Here is a 20838-nt window from a genome sequence, read left to right on the forward strand (position 1 = left end):
CCACATTGGCTTTCTCCTGGAATGGTTGTAGGATCTCAGGGCGTGGCTGGGATGAGATGTGAGATGTCTGCACTTGTGTTGTGCTTGGGAACTCAGTGGCTGAGACCCCTTTTGAAGGGAGGAGTGGGTGTCACACGGGGAGGGGGCAGTGATGCCCCTCCCAGGCCCCCCAGCACCACCATCAGCGGCGCCCACGCTCCTCACTTGGTTCTGGGGAAGCTCCTTGTCATCACTGTGGTCTTTGGGCACAGGCCAGGCAGAGGAGTCTGGGGGGACCTTCATCTCTATTCAGCAGGCAGGTGGGCATCCATATTCATGCCTCTCTGCCGTGCTGTGCTGGGCCACCTTTCTGCCAAGGGCTCCAAGCCCCATGCAAACAAGCCGCCTGACAAGAGGCGTGCGTGGCTGCTGTGCTGGATCCTCTGCTGTTACAGGGAATAATGACTCCTCTTACAGCCAGCTGGGTGAGAAGGGAAAAAAAAACAGAAAAAAAATCCACAACAAAAAGATGACTTGCTGACTTTCCCCTTTGATTTCTCCTGGCAAATTATTTGCCAGCATGTCTCCGCTGCTTCAAAATTGCTCTTATTCCTGCCTCCTTGCAAATCTGCTCCATGGACTGCCTGTGGTCTGCGGGCTGTGGGTGAAAAGGCTCTGTTTTGATCCTCTCAACAAGGCACTCAGCAGATAGTGCTTGCTTACAGATTGCTTTGGGAGTTGTTTGTTCCAGATTATGGTAATTTCTGTCCTCCTGGTTGATGGCAGCAATTGTGTGGCTCCAGAGATTTGAGCCGGCGGATGGCTTTGGAGATGCCCAGTTCCTCCAGCAGCAGCTCCACCGTGGCAAGGGGGTGCTGGGCACTGCTGTTGGGTGAAGAAGGTGTTGACTGGAGTGCTGGAAGCTCCTGGGAAGTTTAAAGTGATGAAAGGTTGAAAATTGAAGTGGGGTTTTCTTTCCATACTACATCTCACCTGCTGCACTGACCACACACCTTTCATCTGTGGATTGCTGTCACATGCAAAAAGAGACTATAAAGATCTTTTCTGCTTACAGAGGGGATAAAAACTGGAGCATAGGAGGGAAAGGGAGGAGTGACATTTTCCCAGCACTGCATGAGCCAGTGGGAGTGATTGTGAACAAAGCCCGGGGCTCTTGAAGCATTGAAGCTGCGCTGCTTATGCCAGCCCTGCCTGATAAGAGTGAGGCACAATCTCGAGCTCCCATCTCTGCTCCTTGCTGCTGGGGCTGCCAGGCCCTCTGCCACCCTTCTGCAGCTTCTTTGCAGCGTGGGCTGAGCGTGCTATTGCTGCCTTTGGTGCAGCATTGCAGAGTTCTCTGGGCAGTGGGACAACGATGCAAACCTCAGCGGTGTTATCCTTGGAAAAATGATGAAATTGAGAGTCTACAGCTAGAATGTTTGTGCATCTCTTCTCTGCCGTGGTTGATGCAGCCCAGAACCCTGCTGGCTTTCTTTGCTGCAGCAGCACACTGCTCACTCATACTGAGCTCATTCCTGGGACCTGCAGGTCCCTTTCCACAGAGCTGGTCCCCAGCTGGGCAGGTCCCATCCTGTGCTGCCCTCCTGGATTTTGTTTTCCCGTGTCCAAGACCTTACATTTGAATCAGAGAATGGCCTGGGTTGGAAAGGACCTTGTAAAGATCATTTCATTCCAGTCCTGCCATGGAGAGGGACACTTTCCCTAGAGCAGGTTGTTCCAAGCCCCATCCAGCCTTGAACACTTCCAGGGATGGGGCAGCCACAGCTTCTCTTCATGAGATTCTCGTCAGCCTACCCTTCCAGCCTGCCCAGGTCTTCCTGCAGGATTGTTCTCCCTTCTGAATTCCCCACTTCCCCTCTCAGTTTGGTATCAGCACACTTGGCCTTGGAGAAATCCAGGTGGAATTTCTACAAGCTTTCCACAAGGTAGAAGGTATCAGCATCTGCCCCTTCTTAACAGGGACAGTGATGTAATGGGTCATCTCAGGGCTGGCATCTCCCAGCTCCTTCCCGTTTTACCCTTCCATGTCACCAACAGCTTGTCACCTTTCTCCTCCCCAGCTTGTGTGACAGCCAGTGCTGTATAAATGTGCTCTCCTCAGCAGCTCTGTCACACCCTGGTGACACAGAGCTCCTGCCCCACTGCACGGGGCTGATCAGAGCTCATGCACAGGCAGTACAAGAAATGGACTGCTGCTGGTTGCCTTTCTTTTTGTGTCCCTTCTCCTTCAAGTTCAGAGAAGACTTTCTTGCGATGGCACAGCTTTGTTATGGAATCAGAGAAAGGTTTGGGTTGGAAGGGACCTTTAAAGGCCATCAGGTCCTGTGACTGTGTTCACAGGGGTCTCAGGATGAGAGAAGAGATGAGGATCTGACTCCATGTTTCAGAAGGCTTGATTTATTATTTTATGATATATATCTTATATTAAAACTATACTAAAAGAATAGAAGAAAGGATTTCATCAGAAGGCTAGCTAAGAATAGAACAGAATAACAAAAGTTTGTGGCTCGGCTCTCTGTCTGAGCCAGCTGACTGTGATTGGCCATTAATTAGAAACAACCAACATGGGCCAATCCCAGATGCACCTGTTGCATTCCACAGCAGCAGATAACCATTGGTTACATTTTGTTCCTGAGGCCTCTCAGCTTCTCAGGAGGAAAAATCCTAAGGAAAGGATTTTCCATAAAAGATGTCTGTGGCATGGTCCAATGCCCTGCCATGAGCAGGGACATCTTCAACCAGACCAGGTTGCTCAGAGCTCCACCCAGCCTGGCCTTCGATCTTCTCTGACTCTGGCACTTCAAGTGAACGTAAATCAAGCAATTACTCTTGCTGAAAAACCTGTTGTCTCCTTCAAAGCAGGCACCCTTCCCCTGTAGAGGTTTTGGTGCCTTTTGGACACTCTGCTGCTGCCTCTGCCGTGGGTTCAGTGCAATAATCCCAGTCTGCAGTGCCAGTGCTGCTGTCACTGTCTGTTTAAGCTCAGGTTACAGGCTGCTCAGTCAGTTCAACACTCTCACTTCAGTTCCTGTACACCTTCTGGGTAAATACCATCTGATCCCCCCCTTGCAACTGCCTCAGCTGTGTTTGCCACACTGTCTGTTGTCACTTCTGTCCCATAAGCACCTCTGACACCCTCCTGGAGGCTCTGAGGCAGTTTTTCCTTAGACTGTGGTGCTCAGACCTGAAGTGGAGCCATGAGCCAAGACCTGAGGAGAGCAGTGGTGTTACCTGATGTCTTACAGATGGTCTCTCTTGTTATGCATCCCATTAAATTTGGTTTTTTTCATAGCAGAGTGGTGCTGCTGCCTCACCCTCAGAGTGTAATCCCATCCTGTCCTTTCTGCTGCCTCAAGCTGTTTTAAGGCTGATTTGATAACTGGTTTGCTGGAATCATCTTTATAATAGAGGCAAGAGGTGATGAATTAATGGGTTTGAAGATAGATGGTTTGGTGTTTCAAAGCATGGAGGCCACAACATTGATGTGACCAGCACTATTTACCTGCTTTGAACTCAAAAATGGTCTAAAATGTAGAAAAAAAATGGATTGCAGTGGTTGTGGTACTATTTTCTCTTAACTTGTTTTTGGTGATGCTCTTTTTCTTAACTTGTTTTTGGTTCTTGGTTTTCCTGTAACTGGTTGTTTTGGTTTTTTTCCTGTTTTCTTGTGTTTTGTTTTTTTCAAGAGGGGACCCATTTTTATGCTGGATGCTTCCATGAGTGGTTCTCCCATTGAAACCTTGGAGACTTGGGTTTTCCAGTCCTTAGAGCAGATAACATTGGACTAAAACCATCTCTTTCCTGGTGTGAGGGTGGCTGGGGGGCCCTGGAGAGGGATGTGGCTGAGCATGGTGGTGTCCCCCAGGGTCTCCTGCCAGGAGCAGAGATGCTCTCAGGCCATGCGAGGGAAATGCTGGGGCTGTGGAGGAGAATTTGCAGGCAGAGGAAGAGTGAAGCACCTGTGCTCCCATTGCCCCAACAGGCTGGGCAGGGGGTGTGGGGGAATGATGCCCTTGGGAGCAGGAGGACAGATGGCACATGGACCCCCAAACCCCACCAGGGCCTTCAGCAATTCCCTCTAGAGCTCTCTGGGTGGGCAGTGAGGGGTGCAGTGACACCAGGCTGGCATCACAGATCTTGGCTGCCAGAGGTGGATGTTTTTGAGCTGGAGCCATCAGGGTTTGGGGCCAGAAGACCCAGGTGGACAAGCAGAGGTGGAGACTGTGCAATCTGCTGGGGTGCTCTGAGCCCCCTTGCAGGGACCCCACGGGGCAGCACCGCCCTGGGCTCTTTGCAGGGCAGAATTTGGCCATCCCTGGTGATGTAACCCCAAGAGAGCAGGAGCAGACCCTTCAATGGGAGACGGCACCCGCTCTCTGGGCGATGCCAGGCTGCCCTGCCTGTGACTTGGAGCCTTCCCAAGCGTTGTCAGTCACCATGGCTGGCCCTGTTCTCACTCACACACAGTATTATCTCTACCCATTTGCTGCTGCAAATTGGCTCTGAGCAATCCTTGATCTGTCAGCATCGCCTACCCACTCTCAGATGTCACCAGCCCCCGCTGCTGCCCTGCTTGGGAACGTGTCTCTCTGAAATGTAATAATTCATTAACTGAGATTAACTTTTTTTTATTCTCTCCCCCTCCCCTTTCTGCCACCCTTTCCTCCTTCTAATGGACAAAAGCAATTAAGCTCCATTAGGGATCAAGTGAGTGGGAAGTGGCTCCCTCGGAGACGCTGCCACAGCTGCATGAGCCCTGTCCCTGAGTGTGTGTGGCACCAGCCTCCTGTAAATTAGTGCTCCAAGAGGAGAAGGGCTGCCTCAAGAAAAGGGGGAAAGTGTTGCTTGATGAGCACCTTTTCCAATGCCCCCATTCCCCTCTGCAGGAAGAGGTGGCCTGAGGCTCCTCTTGGGTCCTTCTGGGTGGCTTCCACTGGGGGCACACAATGGTGGTTTCTCTTGCCATGCAGCACAAGGAGCTGGAGGACAGAGGGATGAGCAAGCAGGAGGCAGCAGAGAGTGGCCAGGTTCCCAGCTGACACACATCAGGAGGAGCTTCCCAAGTTCTCCCAGTTGCACACAAGCTGAGAGAGCTGGGGTGTGACCGTGTTCACAGGTGTCTCAGGTTGAGGGAAGAGACGAGGATCTGACTCCATGTTTCAGAAGGCTGATTTATTATTTTATGATATATGTTACATTAAAACTATACTAAAAGAATAGCAGAAAGGATTTCATCAGAAGGCTGGCTAAGAATAGAATCAGAAGGAATGATAACAAAGGCTTGTGTCTCAGCTCTCTGCCCAAGCCAGCTGGGCTGTGATTGGCCATTAATTAGAAACATCTAACATGGGCCAATCCCAGATGCACCTGTTGCATTCCACAGCAGCAGATAACCATTGGTTACATTTTGTTCCTGAGGCCTCTCAGCTTCTCAGGAGGAAAAATCCTAAGGAAAGGATTTTTCATAAAAAATGTCTGTGGCACTGGGGTTGTTCAGCCTGGAATGGAGAAAGATCTGGGGAGACCTTAGAGCTCCTTACAGGACCTAAAGAGGCTTCAAGAGAGCTGGAGAGGGACTTTGGACAAGGCCATGTAGCTATAAGACAAGGGGGAATGGCTGCCCACTGACACAGAGCAGGGTTGGATTAGATATTGGGACAAATTCCTGCCTGTGAGGGTGGTGGGGCCCTGGCACAGGGTGCCCAGAGAAGCTGTGGCTTCCCCATCCTTGGAATGTTCAAGGCCAGGTTGGATGGGAGTCTCAACAGCCTGGGGAAGTGGAAGGCGTCCCTGTCCATGGCAAGGAATGAGATGGTCTTTAAGGCCTCTTCCAACCCAAGTCATTCTAGGATTTGGTATTTATGGGGTCTGGGAAAAGTGCTGCCAAGGCTGCGTGGAATTATGGCCTGTGGGGCAGAGCTGGTAGGATCAGAGGACAGGAAACTTCCCCATTGACTCTGCCTCCAAACAGCATTTTCTCATTCCTTGATATCCCAAATTTGCAAACAAAGGGTGGTGAGGGGTGATTGCACAGCCAAAATGCTCCTGCCTTTCCTCCAGCTAGAGCAAGGAGATGCTTTGGCATGGCATGCCCAAAACTGCGAGTGCATTTCACTCCTGGCTGGGGAGGTCCTTCCTTCTCCCCCATCTCCTCCCACCCCCCTTCCCTTCACTTAGGCTGCTTTTCTCTCCCTTGCCTTTTGTTTCCCTGCCCCGCTTCCCTGCCCCAGGAAGAAAGTCTCATTTCAGTCTGAAAGGCAGTGCTGGAGGGGGAGTCATTCGTCACTTAATGCCGGAGCGGCAGGAAACTGCACCTTCCTGGGGTGGAATGAAAAGCGCTTGGATTGTCTGGGGATCTTAAACAAGAGATGCAGGGAACATTCCAGGCTTTCCACTCAAACACACTCACACACACACACATGCAAAAGCCCACACTGCATCAGGGTGTAATAGCTCAGCTGGGGTAATGCACTTGAACGCTCTCCGCAGCAGACAGAGCAGCTCCTTCCATTCTTTGGAATAGTTTTTATTTTTCTGAGGCCTGAGATTGCTGCTGGTCTCTGGGGAGAGAGATGTTCCTCTCACAGAGAGAACAGTGCCATTTGCTCTTTGTAATCACGCTTCCCTCGGAGCATCCTGGGACTGGGAAGGGGCTGAGGGCGTGGGATGGAGTTCTGTAGGTGCAGGGAGTCTGTGCTGGTGATCACACCTGGACAGCTCTTGTGAGACCCTGACATCCAGAGGAGGACAGCCATGTCTCAAGTCCTGGGAAAATACTCCAAGGAGAGGCTGGAAACAAAAAGGGTTCAGGGAAGGAGGTGAAAGGAAGGGACGGGACCTTCCCTTCTCCATCCCCTCAGTGCCTCCTCACAGTGCCCAGCTTTTGTTCCCTGAAGGGACACACAGGAGATGAGCTGGCTCTGGAGTTGGGTGGCACTGGGATCATCCTCCCTGAGTGGCAGCAGCTCCCAGCTGGAGCATGCAGGACTGAGCAACCAAGCAGGGTGTTTGCTCACATCCACCCAGTGCTGCTTTTCTCCTCCCTGATCATTCACCCATCCTCTGGCCACACTTTGGCTGGGGGTACCCCTGCCTGTCCCCAACACCCACCTTGGTCCCTGCTGCCTGTGCCATGGCTCCCCAGCCCCCTGGGCATCCTGCTGCCCCTTGGGCCTGCTCTCAGCCTTCCCTTCTGCCCTTCCCCAGGGAGTTTGCCAAAGAGAGAGAGCGCGTGGAGAACCGCCGAGCCTTCATGAAGCTGCGGCGGCAGCAGCAGATCGAGCGGGAGCTCAACGGCTACCGGGCGTGGATAGACAAAGCGGGTAAAGGACGGTGCCCAGGGGACATCTGGGGGGGCAACACACTGCTGCTCATGTGGGGTGGTGGGGATGGAGAGGAATCCCTGAGCCCTGAAGTGTCCAGGGTGCTCAAGGTGATGTTGAGTGCATGGGTGAGCTTGGTCCCACCAGGCTGCAGGCAAGGACATCACCAGCCTCCGGTGAGTCCTCGTGCTCTGTGGCATGAAATTGTCACATTCTGTGCATGAAGCACGCTGCATCTGCTGGGAGGCTGTAAGCAACAGGGCTGTCAGCTGTGCTCTGCCATGGTTTCCTCTCTCCTGGCGTTTGCTGGAGTCCCCTGCAGCGGTGGGCAGTGGGAAAGAAGAGCAGTCAGCAGGGAGAAGGGTTTTCCAGTTAAATCTCCTCCTGGAGCCATCTGGAGGGGATGAACTTACTGGTTCCTACCTCAGGGCTCCTGGACCTGGGCTGGGGGTGGTGGAAGTTCCAGGCTTCCTCCTGACACCAGGCATGACAGCCCGTGGGTGTTAGTTCCCAAACTGCCACAGCCCATGTCCTTGCTTGCTCCTCCTAGGAATGAGGCCAGTGCATTCAGCTCTGGGAAGGGAAGATTTACACTTTCATCCAGCATTCAGACTTGTAAAAGATGGGTGTTTCAAAGGACTCCTGAGCACCAGACCTCAGTTTTAGCCCTGGGCTGGGTTGCTTGAGCCCCAGACCTGCCTACAATTTTCAACTTCCTTCATGAGCTTAATGGCAGTGGAGGGAGAACGGCTGATCACAAGTAATTCTCTTTTCTGATATGATGTTTGGTAGCAGACACCTGTCACTCTCCAGAATTTGCTTTTGGGCCCTTAACCAATACTTGGTAAGAGTTTGCAGAGCCAGCCTCTGGGCTGGGGGAAGTTCTTAAGTACCAGGCAGTGATGTGTGACAGTGCCTTGTCTCCTGATGCTGAACTGTGTGTTTTGCGTAGAGGAAGTCATGCTGGCTGAAGAGAACAAAAATTCGGGGACCTCAGCCTTAGAAGGTAAGACCAGAAATGCTCTTAAAATCTGCCTGCCCTTCCTTCTGCCTGCCTGGAGCTGGAGGGTCAGACCCTCCAGCTGTGATGGGGAGGCCCCAGTGGGATCTGCAGCCCAAGAGAGGGGTGAGGGGAGGTGGATTGGCACCGTAACTCCTGAGAGAGTGCAGATGCTGTGTCTGATTCCACTCAAGGGATAGCTCTGGACTAGCATCACTGGGTCTCTTTGTCCTGTTATCAGACCTGAGTTCTGACCACCAGGTCCTGATCCAATGGGCTGGCTATGGTCAGAGTTGGGCCACTGAGACTCCAACACTTGTTCCTCTTGCCTTGCCAGTGCTCAGGAGAGCCACCATCAAGCGGAACCGCACGGATGCCATGTCGGGTGACGAGCACTGTGTCGACATCTCCTCCGTGGGCGAGCGGAGGCTGGCGCAGAGGAGACGTCTCCATCCAACCTTGGGTCAGTGCAGTCTGCAGCTTGCTCCCCCCAAACCTCTGCCAGCAGCTTGGGTTCCCAGAGTCCCACCCATCACGTGTAGAGTGTCACAAACCAGACATCTCTGCTAGTTTAGCAGCAGAGATGCTGCTAAAGATGCTGCCACATAAAAATTCCCCGGATGAGTTGTGCCCCATAAAAGCAATGTCTGTGAGCAATGTCCTATCTCATATCACAGGAGAGGCTGGAGCATCCAACTCCTTGTTCCCTTTCTTTTTTCCTTTAGGCAACCCCTCGAGTCACTCTGGCCTCAAAGGTGCCAGGGTGGACGGTGCCTCCTACTTACGGCACAAGGAGCGGCTGCTGCGCATCTCCGTGCGCCACATGGTCAAATCCCAGGTCTTCTACTGGATCGTCCTGAGCCTGGTGGCTCTCAACACTGCCTGCGTGGCCATCGTCCATCACAACCAGCCAGCCTGGCTCACCCACTTCCTCTGTGAGTGCCTGGCCTTGGTGTGGGTGGGAGAGCGTTGCAGCACGCCCTCACTGCTTGCCTAGAGGCACACAGGGATGAGTCCCGCCACAGTCATGCTGGTGGGGAGCTGGGTGGGGAATAACCTCAGCTCCATCCATTGTTGATAACAAACGACCATGTAGAGGTGTTTAATTCAGCTTTGCCCTTGGCTCCATGGCCACTGAGGGATGTCTCAGCCTTGTGAGCACACATGGAGGAGTTGTGCTGGCTCTGTGTCCTTCAGTTCTGATGTGTTTGTCATGAGAGAGAAACACTGCCAGTCTCAGTGGAGATTATCCCAAAATTGTGAACAGTGGTGATGGAAAGCTTGCTGGAGAAACACCTTTGAATGTGCACAAGCCATTGCTGGAAAGGTGTAAAATTATTGTAAATTTGCAGGGATGGGACCGGTCATGGCAGGACACCCTGGTTACAATCCTTGTGGCAGAGCACGGTGAGGGAATCCCAGGCTTGGAGATTCCCAGTTGTGGAGCCTCCCTGAGCCCAGCATGGGCCAGGGCACAAGGTCAGGTCTCCGAAGCACTGCATCTTTAAGGACACTACATCTTTAAGGTATAGTGTCTTTAAAGGACACTGCAGTGTGGGCTACTGCAGGGCAGCATGGTCAGCCCCCCATGTGTCACTCCTGAGCTGCTGCACTGGGGACAATGCTGCTTTCTCAGATGTGTTATTCTTCCTCGCCTTGAAAATCCTGTCAAGCCCCAGCTCTATCCAAATCTGCAGCAGTAGGCTCAGGCCTGCCGGGCTTCCAGCACGCTGCAGTGTGGTGTGGCAGCTGGTCGTGGTGAGAAGCATCTTCTGGGAAAGGTGAAGAGCCAGGCTCTTGCCTGCTAAATGTTCATGAAATAGCTGGAAAGGCTTTTCACTGGCTCTTGGCTGTTTGGCTCTGTTTCCCTGGCCAAATTCCAGCCATGCAATGATTTTAATCCAGGTTGATAATATTCCCCTCCAGTGTCGTGTGGTTGATGTCTTTGTAGGTTTAATGCCAAAGAGCTGCACTGCTCTGTGCTGGCCGTGTTTGGTCCTCTCAATCCCCTGGGACACTGGTGCCTCTTCCCTGAATGATTAACTCATGGGCCTGATGCTCTATTACATACAGAGGTTTTGCTCCTCAGATCAAATTCCCTCATCCCAAACCCTGAGAGTTTGTGGATGCAGCCTGGTCCTTGACTTGTCCCATCTCTGTGGTGTGCTGGATGCTCAGCTGGTGGGTGCAAGCAGCACGCTCCACACACCTCAGTGCCTCCAGCATGCTTGGGTTTTGTCTTCCAGACTATGCAGAGTTCCTGTTTCTTGGGCTCTTCCTTCTGGAGATGTCCTTAAAGATGTACGGGATGGGGCCACGCCTTTACTTCCATTCTTCCTTCAACTGCTTCGACTGTGGGGTGAGCGGCCCCAAGGATGCTGGGGGTGTGGGGAAAGATGTTTGGCAGGGCTCGGCAATGCAAGACTCCAAGGGGGAGATTGGGATGGCCCTCACAGTGGGCAGGGAGCCCTTTCTGCCAGGACAGCCTGAGACACCAGGTCCTGGATGGGGTGGTGGGTGCCTCATCTTTGGGGATGTTAAGATTCCCTGCAGCAGCTCATCCTGAGTCTTTGACTTGTGGCTGTGTCTGCTTCTCAGGTCACAGTGGGAAGCATCTTCGAAGTGGTTTGGGCTATATTCAGACCAGGAACCTCTTTTGGGATCAGTGTCCTACGAGCTCTTCGTCTCCTGAGGATATTTAAAATAACCAAGTGCGTACCCACCATCAGTGCTTGTTACCCTCAGACTGTGGCTGCAGCCCAGATCCAGTCCCTCCTGCTCTCCAGCATCACTGGCAGTGCTCCAGCAATATCTGTTTTCTAGGTACTGGGCATCCCTGAGGAATTTAGTGGTCTCGCTGATGAGCTCCATGAAATCTATTATCAGTCTGCTCTTCCTCCTCTTCCTCTTCATTGTAGTCTTTGCCCTGCTGGGAATGCAGCTGTTTGGAGGCAGGTATGTCATTTCAAGGCTGAGAAACAGGAGTTTCTTGGTGTTAAAGGCAAGTGATGACACCCTCCACAGGGGCCCAGCAAGACTGTACCTTCCCCCTCAGTGTCCTCCCACACAAAAATCCCTGCTCGAGGGCTGCCTTTGGGCTGTGTGGGTTCTTCTAGCCAGGAGACCTTCTGGCTTCTGGTACCAAATGCTCAGGAGACCTTCCTAGAGTGGGGAAAGGTCCTCCTAAACACAAGAGAACTGGTAGCACAGGGGTTTGGTGACCTTGGTATTTCACCCACCTGCTTCCCTTTGCAGGTTTAACTTCATGGATGGGACTCCCTCGGCCAACTTTGACACCTTCCCTGCAGCCATCATGACAGTGTTTCAGGTAGGAGCTGGGCTGCCAGGAGACCCAAGCAAAGGGACTTGGCACCACCTGGTTTCTCCCCCATGGCTGGGAAGGGCTCTTTACACCAAACAAGCTCCCCTCTATCAGCTGTTGCTTCCTCCCTCTCCTGCACAACAAAGTGGATGAAAGGAGGTAGAAACTCTTCCACCTCTGTTACAGAAGGTGAAGAGTTCCAAAACTCTTCTGAGGAGGCTTTGAATCCCCATCAGTGTGCAGTGGGATGTCCCTCAGGTGCTGCAGAGCTGGGTTATCCACTGCAGGGGGTCCCTGTACCTGGTGGCACAGATGTGCAGGGGATGGGCAGTGCAGGTGACAGAGCTGCTGCCTGGTGTCCCCGCAGATCCTGACGGGCGAGGACTGGAACGAGGTGATGTACAACGGCATCCGCTCCCAGGGAGGCGTGCGCTCAGGGATGTGGTCCTCCATCTACTTCATTGTCCTCACCTTGTTTGGGAACTGTATCCACTACTGGCTGCTGCGCTTTCCGTGCTGACAATCCCACCTCCTCACCCTCTCTGGGGGCATCCCCTTCACAGAATCACACAGAATCACAGAATAATGGGGTTGGAAGAGACCTCCAAGATCATCGAGTCCAACCCATGCCCTAACACCTCAACCAGACTGTAGCACACAGTGCCATGTCCAGTCTGTTTTTAAACACATCCAGAGATGGTGATTCTACCACGTCCCTGGGAAGAGCATTCCAGTACTTTATTATTCTTTTGGTGAAAACCTTTTTCCTGATATCCAACCTATCCCTTCCCTGCCATAGCTTGAGCCTGTGTCCTCTGGTTCTGTCAGTGCTGCCTGGGGAAAGAGACCAACCCCAGCTGTCTCCAGCCTCCCTTCAGGAAGGTGTAGAGAGCAATAGGGTCACCTCTGAGCCTCCTCTTCTCCAGGTTTATAGCCAGCTCCTTCAAACGTTCCTCATAGAAACGCCCTTCCCCTCCCAACTGAGGGACACCCACCACACCCCTGTGGGTGCCCCAAGGGCAGAGAAGGAACTGTGGGGAGGGGCACTGGGGGCTGTGGGATGGGTGAGGAGTTGTGCCTTTGGCTGGGCTCCTTGGGAGCTGCAGATACACATGTCCTTAACACACGGCTTGTGCATCCTTAGCTGCTCTCAGATACTCTGCTGAACGTCTTCTTGGCCATCGCCGTGGACAACCTGGCCAACGCCCAGGAGCTCACCAAGGTACGTTCCTGCTGCTCCTTCTCCTTCTCCCGGGGACAGAGTGGGGGCAAAGCCATTTAGGCTTTGATTTAGGAGAATGCTTAAACCTGCTGCTCTTTCCAGGAACACCCACACTTCAAGTATGGCTTTATTTCTCCATTTAAACTCCCCAGTCCTGTTTGCCATCAGTCAGATGGAGATAACCCTCATCTCTTGGGTGGGACCTGATGTGGGGACTCTTACCTGCCCGAGCACTCTGGACATGTGGAATGGGAAGCATTTTCCAGTGGTGTCAATATTTATTCCCCGTTTGCCCACAGATATGGGCAGCAGATGTGATTTAAGATGCAATTTAGGCTGCTGCTCAGCTTCTTTTAAGACCATGCTGGGAAATATTTGTGGAACTCGAAATTGTTGGGTCACCATCTGGATAGTGGTGAGCAGGAGGGAGCTGCAAGTGTTGTGTCCACTCTTTGGAGCAAACCAGTGATCCTGTGTTGCCCAGACTTTTGTGGAGCCCGTGCTATTGCTCACGTCCCTGGGGCTCACTGGGAGGCTTCCATGCAGGTGTAAATCTGACCCCAAAGGGGGCATGGTTTGCCTGAGGGCTGTGTGCAGGGGTCCTCCCACGGTGGGAGGGTGCAGATGGCACCTCCAGGGGAGCCCCACGGGTATCAGCAGCATCAATTAAGAGAGCGCTGAGTTTTTGAAAAGGCTGAATGCTCGCTAATGACTCCTAATGACATTCCTTGCTCAGGAGACACAGCCGTACTCATTAAAGCAATCCTGGCTCTGCCGGGGTCATTCATGGATGCCTTACCTCCCACTCGGTTTGAGGGATGCCTGTCTGGCCCCTGTGGCTGTGAAGGAGGGAGGGCTGAGCTGGTCTGTGCTGTCTGGGGTTGTCCCACCGTGCTCAGCCCAGCTCTTGCCTGGAGTGGGCTGGGTTCACTTTTTTGAGCAGCCCTGATGCCTTGGGGAAGATCTGGTGTAGTGGGGAACCTGCATCTCCACAGCACAATGGAAATAAAGTGTCTTTGGAAGTGATGCCTTAAAATTTTATATTTTTCAAATCCTGTACTGCTTTAGTGTATAACTCTAAACTCCATACAGAGTTTTAGCTGCTGTCTTCACATTTGGGTCAGACAAAACAATTCCTCTGGGCCTGAAACTCAAGGACACCTCACAACCTCAGGCTCCAAAAAGTGTAAACAAAAGTGAACTGGAGGGGAGCAAACTGGGGGAATATGACTTCATTACCTGAAGCTGTCATTGGAGGATTAACCCCTGATATGTGAATGGACCAAACTTATAATTGTCTGAAAAACTCACGACCATTGTCCATCCTGGGTGTAGCTGCTCTGTGAGGCCTTTGGCTGCCCAAAGTGTACCTATTGAAGGCCTTTAATAAATACCCACTTTATCCTCTTAACCTTGTTCTGGGCAGCCACTCCAAGGCATCAGAAGTACAGATCCCGCTCAATCCCTCAAGCCTTGGCATCAAGGGTTGCCCTGCACATCCCTCACTGCTCCCAGTGGCTGAGCTTTCCCTCAGAACCCCAACACCCCACTGAGCAATGCCCCTCTTGTCTCTGCAGGACGAGCAGGAGGAAGAGGAGGCCTTTAACCAGAAGCACGCCCTGCAGAAAGCCAAAGAAGTCAGCCCCATGTCTGCCCCAAACATGCCTGCTATCGAGTGAGTGACTCCCCAACACCCTCCTGGTGACCTGAGCCCAGCCAGGCTCAGGAGGGCACAGAGCTGCAGCACAACCTGGTCTGCCTGGTTGGGGGGGCTGCCAATAAGAAAAAAGGGGTCCCCACATGGGTGAGTCCCTCTCTGGGCATCTTCCTGAAGATGGATGGAGGTCTAGGAGTGTGCTCCCCATGAGCAGCAGCGCTTTTGGAGAGGTGACAGCTCTCCAGGGAGCTCCTGAAATTGCCACCCTCTACACCAAGCTGCAGCCTCAGTGCTTGGGCATGGCAAAAATATGCTAAAAGAGGCTTTCTGCCCCAAATATAGAGCTCAAGCACTCAGGGCTGATGGTAGGAGGCTGGGGGAGGAGGACGGTATCTCAAGTTATTCTTGAGGAGGGGTGATATTTGTTCCTGGGGAGTGTTTCTTCATGGCAGAGCTGCAGGAGAGCAGCCAGGGCTGGGGGAGAAGGGAGCAGTGGTGTCACAAATCTCCCTCGGGCTCCTTCCTTGAGAGCCAATGCAGTTAGGAAAGATGGAACGGGTCTGTGAAACCATGTTTGATTGTTCAAAAATTTGATTTGGGTGAGAAAAAAAAAGCCCCAAACCACATAAACCTCCAGCATGGTGTTAAGAAGCCTTGTCTCTGCATTTCAGCAGGAGAAATTTCTGTTTTTTCCCTTCCTAGCTGCCTTTTTTTCTCTTTATTTTGCGGTGTCATATGGTCTAAATCACATAAAACTTTCAAAGTCAACATTGGAACGAGGCGTTTTGATTTGTTTCCCAAAACAGTACATTTCAGTACAGCTGAAGGGATTATTTTATTTTTTCCCCCTCTTTTTTTTTCTTTTTTTTTAATAGAATCCCTTCCCAAGGAATTTTAGATTTTGTTATGCCTTGAAACCCAGCCAAGCTTGTACAAGGCAGAATCTCTTGCAGATTTGCTGAGAGAAACTGCTGTCTTCAGGAGAGTGCTGATCTGGGGGGTGGGTCAGAGGCAGCCTCCCTGGTTTGGCAGAGGTGGGATGCTGTGGGATGCTGGTTTTAGGGGCAGCAGGAATGGGGTGTGCTTGTAAGGCCTGCCTGATCCCCCCAGCAGCCACAGATTTTACCCTGGACTGGGGCTGGTGGGGTGTTTGTAATAAATCTGTCTGCCCAAGTACTAGGGGGCTTAGGGGAGAGGTGGTGGAGTCTGTATGCTGGCTCTGTTTCTGGATACCAGTGGGAATGTGTTGGATAAAGTGAGGGAATAGAAAGCTTTAGGCTGCGGGAGAGGCTGAGGAATGGACAGATAGGAGAGAGGAAGAGGGGGAGATGGAATATATTAGGGCAGTAAAGGATATGCCCACACTGCACATCGCTGATAGAGCTCTCTAGTCATTGCCAGACAGAGCTGGTTGGGAAAAAAATCTTTTCAACCTTTCCTTGTTGTTCTGGTGGCATTGAAGGGGAGCTATTGATATTCATGGGGCTTTTTTCCAGCTCCTTCCACTCACCAGGATGGATTGGGGTCAGGCCCAGGCAGTAGATGCCACGGGTTAGGCTTGATGATGTAGTCAGCCTCAAGTTTGGTGTGGTTTTGGTGGTGCTGAGCTTGTGGAGGGACCACAGAGTGGTGGCCAGGGCAGAGCAGAGCTGGCCCAGATGGGAGCTCAGAGCCGGGCCTTGCCTTTGGTGGCTCCATTTCCCCGCGGGTACCTGCTGCATGCAGGCTGGCACGGGCATTCCTGCTGGCAGTGTGGGCATGGATGGGTGTTCCCACATGGCCAGGGATGGTGTGGGAGCTCTGTGTTTGCACAGCTGGGTGCAGCTGGCTCGGGGCTGCCAGGCGGGCACTGCGCGTGTTGAACAATGCACCGGCATGCATTGGTGCCGGACGTGCTGTGTGGGTGTGTCTGGAGGCTCTGCAGCTCATTGTGGGGATGCTGTGGGTGCTGGCAGCTCCAGCCCTGCCTCCAGCGTGGCACTGAGGCCTCGCCATGCATGGGGGTCCACAGAGACCATAAGCACTGGCATGACTGGAGCAGCTCTGCCGTGAACTGGGAGGGCTGAGGTTGTTAAGCCTGGAGAGCTTGGAGCACCTTGAGAGGGCTGAAGAGGGATTTCTGACAAGGTGGTTTTTTGATAAATGATAGGACAAGGGGGAATGCCTTCAAACTGTTGGGAAGTGAGCCTGCCAGAGCTCAAGAAGCATTTGGACAGTGCTCTCAGGCACATGGTGGCATTCCTGAGGTTGTCCTGTGCAGGGCTGGGAGCTGGATTGAACAATCCTTGTGGGTCCCTTTGAGCTCAGGATGTTCTGTGTTTCTATGATTGCATATTCTCAGGGCAGAGTTCTTGGAGCTGTGTGTATCTGAATCCTTTCTATGCTGAGGCAAAGGTTAAAGCCTGGAATCTCACCCTGCCAGCCCTGTTAACTTGCTCTGTGTGGGGGCTGCTCAGGTGACAGCAGCTCTGTGGCATCTCAACCTGGCCTTGTGCCTTGTGTTTGCTGGGGAAGTTCACATTCCCCTCTACTCCCAGGGCAGCAGCAGCTCATGGTGGTGGCTCTGAACATCTCAGGGCTGGCCTGATGCATTGCTCCCTCTTTCCAATTGCCTTGTGTTTCTTGGGAGAAGTGAATTTGGAGCAGTTTGAGACAGCGGTTATGTACCCAAGGATGTCTCGGAGGTTCTGAAGGACTGCAGCCTGCACTGGCACAGGGAAGGCTCCCAGGGAGCAGAGTGCCAGGGTGAGTGTGCCAGCCCCTGACCAGCGTGCCCATGGGGGCTCACCATGGACGCCCAGGGCCAGCACGGGCCCTGCCCAGGGAGGGGGGACAGCTCTGTGCGCTGCCCACACGAGCGGAAGGAGGGGATTGAACCCGTTTGTTTTTCCTCCGCAGAAGAGACAGGCGGAGGAGACACCACATGTCGATGTGGGAGCCACGCAGCAGCCACCTGTATGTGGGCGGCGGGGGCGCGTGTCCGTCTGTGCCTCCTGTGCTGTCTGTGCGTCCGTCCGCGGGGCCGGGGCACGCCCTGCTCCCCTCGGGAGTGGGAATTCATTGTGTGTGTGTGTGTGCTGTATCCGTGTGCCCCGTTTTCCCCGCTGTGTGCGGATCCCCGTGTGCGGATCCCCGTGCGCGGTGCCAGTGCCCGCCCGTGGCTCTCTGCCCGTGGCTCGCTGCCCGTGGGTTTGCAGTGGGGTGTGAGCAGTGCCCGTGCCCGTCTGTGCTCCTGGGTGTTCTCCCTGTGCCGCGGGGGTGTCGGGAAGGGCACGTCTTGTCTTCTCCAGGCTGTTGTTGCACCACGCTGCAAAGGTTTGGTGGTGTAGCCCAGAAGCCCAGTGCAGCTCCTTCCCCTCAAAATCGCTGCTCCTCCAGACTCAGGGCTGGCTTTCTACCCGGGATGTGCTGGGAGAGAGGCGAGGAGAGGTCCCTGGGTGCAGCAAGAGGGCTTGGCCCATATTTAAGGTGTCCCCAGGCAGTCACTCAAGGGGAAGGTGGTCTCTGCCTGTCTGGGATGGGCAAACCAGGATGCTGGCTGCTCCCAGAAGCTGGACGTGCTGCCTGAAAGCTTCAGGGCAGCAGTGAGCCTGCTGGGGCTGGTCATCCATCAGTCTGATGCTTTCTGAAGGGACACAAGCACACTCCCAGCACCAGAGGGACAGTGATGAACCACCCAACTATCTATAAACTTGGCCCTAACCCTCCCCCTATGACTATCCACCCTCCTAACAGGACTGCGAAACCAACCCTCTGCTTCACTAGGCCACCTCCTACCAGAAGGCACCCCCACCCCACTAATCCCTGCCCTAATCCTAATTGAGACAAGTCTTTTATTCGCCCATTAGCGCTGGGTGTACGCCTAACAGCCAACCTCACAGCAGGCCACCTTCTTATCCAACTCATGTCTACAGCCACAACAGCCCTGTTCTCCACAATACCAGCAGTTTCACTCCTAACCTTACTAGTTCTCTTCTTACTAACTATCCTAGAGGTAGCAGTAGCGATAATCCAAGCCTATGTTTTCGTACTCCTACTGAGCCTCTACCTACAAGAAAATATCTAATTCTCAATGGCACACCACTGAGCCTGTAAGCCCAGCGGTGGTGCTTCCTTGTGCCTGGGTTTCCCAGATGAGCTCCAGGGTGGGTGTTTCAGCGGGGGGACGCTGAGGGCAGCCGGGATGGTGACCCCTGGCCGTGCCCCGTTGCAGGCGGGAGCGGCGGCGGAGACACCACATGTCGGTGTGGGAGCAGCGCACCAGCCAGCTGCGCCGGCACATGCAGATGTCCAGCCAGGAGGGCATCAACAAGGATGAGCCACCCCTCATCAACCCCCATGCCAGCATCTTCCGCAGGAAGAGACCCGGGGAAGGTGTCACCCTGGAGAAATGCGCTGAGGAGCAGGGCAAGGCAGAGCGCGAGGGACCCGAGCAGCCGGTGCCAGGGGCCAACCCCGGCGGTGGGGAGGAGAGGACATCGCCCCGGGCCAAGCGGGACATGTGGCAGCAGAAATCTTGCCACGGGAACTGTGAGCCAGGAGAACAGGACGGGGCAGGAGGCAGCATGGAGGATAGGGCGAGGATGAGGCAGAGCCAGCGGCGCAGCCGGCACCGCAGAGCCCGCGTGGAGGGCAAGGACACGGCTGGCATCTTGGGGAGCCGCTCGGCCAGCCAGGAGATGGGGCTGGAGGAGGCCAGCACTGCCGAGGGGACACAGGATGGGGACCGGCGCGGGGACGTGGCTGCGGCAGAGGCGTTGATTCCGGGGGAGCCAGAGGCGAGCGGAGAGTCCATCAGGTTGGTACCTGCAGAGGGCATCTTGCACAGCTCCTCAGAGGCCATCCCCACAGCTCCTCGTATTCTCTCCATCTCCTGCCCCTGTATCTTCTCACACCTCCTTTTCTGCCCTGTCCCTTCTGCAGGACAAACGGGGTCCCTGCTGGCGACGCCGATCTGATCGGCACCACCAAGAGGGGCAGCCCCCCACACGTGGCAGCCGAGCTGTCCCAGGGGAGGACGGGCACGCTGACGGAGCAGGAGTGCAGCAGCCCGGACACGAGCGAGCAGGCGCTGCTGGAGCCCAGCCGCAGCGTGAGCCGCAGCGAGCCCGACCTGTCCTCCATCACCCCCAACACCGAGAAGGCCACCGAGAGCACGGCCATCATGATCGATGTGCACGACTCCGCTGTGGTACAGAGTGAGGACCCCTCTCTCTTTCCTGAGCCCCTCTCCCAGCCCTTGGGGACCCTGTGGGGGTGGAAAGCCGCTTGTGTGGCTTTTCCTGTCCGCATCCATCAGCTGGGGGATCTCCGTGCTGCTCCTTGCAGCACCTCACCCCAGTTTTGCAGGGGAGCCCAAACCCGGATGCGCCAGCATCCCTTGGGGCCTGTGTCCCTTTCTCACCTCTTCCCATCCACCCCTTCATCCTATCCATCACTTCCCCTTCCTCTCTGCCTGGGCAAATCTCTGGCATTCCCTGTTTTTCCTGGAACATCTGTAGCCTCCGGCAGCTCACTGTCACTCAAACCCCTTAGCAGCATCCTGGCTGTCAAGGTGAGCTGCTTTAAACAGCGTTATTAATTACCCAGCAAGGTGAAAACTGGCCTTGTTAAACCCATTTTATCTGCTCCATGCCAGCAGCTGGTGTGTTTGCTTCCTGCCTAGTCCCTCTCCCTGTGACAGCACAGGGATTCAGAGCAGGAATTCAGAGGGGGAGTGGCAGGGACACCCCGGGTGTTGTCTGGGTGCAAGGTCGGGCAAAGGCTCTCGCTTTCCTGCAGTTAGCAACAAGACAGACGGCGAAGCTAGCCCCTTAAAGGAGGCTGAGACCAAAGAGGATGAGGAAGAAATGGAGAAGAAGAAGAGGAAGAAGGAAAAGAGCGAGACAGGCAAAGCCATGGTGCCACACAGCTCCATGTTTATCTTCAGCACCACCAACCCGTGAGACGTTTTTCACTCTGGGGCTGGGGAGGGCTGCAAGGGGAAAGACCCCCAGACATCACCAAAACCAGGGAATCCCTGTGAGAAGGGAGCTGAGTGTCTCCCAAACAGGCTTGATAAGCATGGAGTTCCCCAAGCCCCATATAGCTCTCTCTCTGTGGCATGGCTCATGGGTCTCTCCCACCTGCAGATTTCTAAACTGGGAACTTTTATTCATTGTTTGTTATATTTACCTGCAGTTTCTGCTGCTCTGTAGCTCTTCTCCAGACCCAGCAGCCTGGAAGAGTAAGCACCCCAATTTCCTGGGGACTCTCCCTGCCAGGCTGTGGGCTGAGACAGCTGAGAAGAGGGACCAACAAGTCCAAACACCCCTT

The 20838-nt window shown here is 53.9% G+C and overlaps 1 protein-coding gene across 6 annotated transcripts in view; it reads left to right on the forward strand.

The window, feature by feature from the left end:
• Positions 1-20838, forward strand: part of CACNA1E (calcium voltage-gated channel subunit alpha1 E) — a 131527-nt gene that overhangs the window by 70119 nt on the left and 40570 nt on the right. For 5 of the 6 annotated variants that reach the window (XM_066556196.1, XM_066556192.1, XM_066556195.1 and 2 more), the window contains 15 exons: positions 7207-7322; positions 8275-8328; positions 8660-8785; positions 9048-9257; positions 10569-10681; positions 10921-11033; positions 11146-11277; positions 11578-11650; positions 12012-12129; positions 12799-12866; positions 14444-14541; positions 17422-17478; positions 18737-19321; positions 19447-19721; positions 20305-20464. In XM_066556196.1, coding sequence (XP_066412293.1) covers positions 7207-7322; positions 8275-8328; positions 8660-8785; positions 9048-9257; positions 10569-10681; positions 10921-11033; positions 11146-11277; positions 11578-11650; positions 12012-12129; positions 12799-12866; positions 14444-14541; positions 17422-17478; positions 18737-19321; positions 19447-19721; positions 20305-20464 — 2298 coding nt within the window. The remainder of the gene's footprint in view (positions 1-7206; positions 7323-8274; positions 8329-8659; positions 8786-9047; positions 9258-10568; positions 10682-10920; positions 11034-11145; positions 11278-11577; positions 11651-12011; positions 12130-12798; positions 12867-14443; positions 14542-17421; positions 17479-18736; positions 19322-19446; positions 19722-20304; positions 20465-20838) is intronic. The other variant, XM_066556198.1, reaches the window with a different exon arrangement.

This window comes from Molothrus aeneus, chromosome 9 (assembly GCF_037042795.1).
Source record: "Molothrus aeneus isolate 106 chromosome 9, BPBGC_Maene_1.0, whole genome shotgun sequence".
NCBI classification, from domain to species: Eukaryota; Metazoa; Chordata; class Aves; order Passeriformes; family Icteridae; genus Molothrus; species Molothrus aeneus.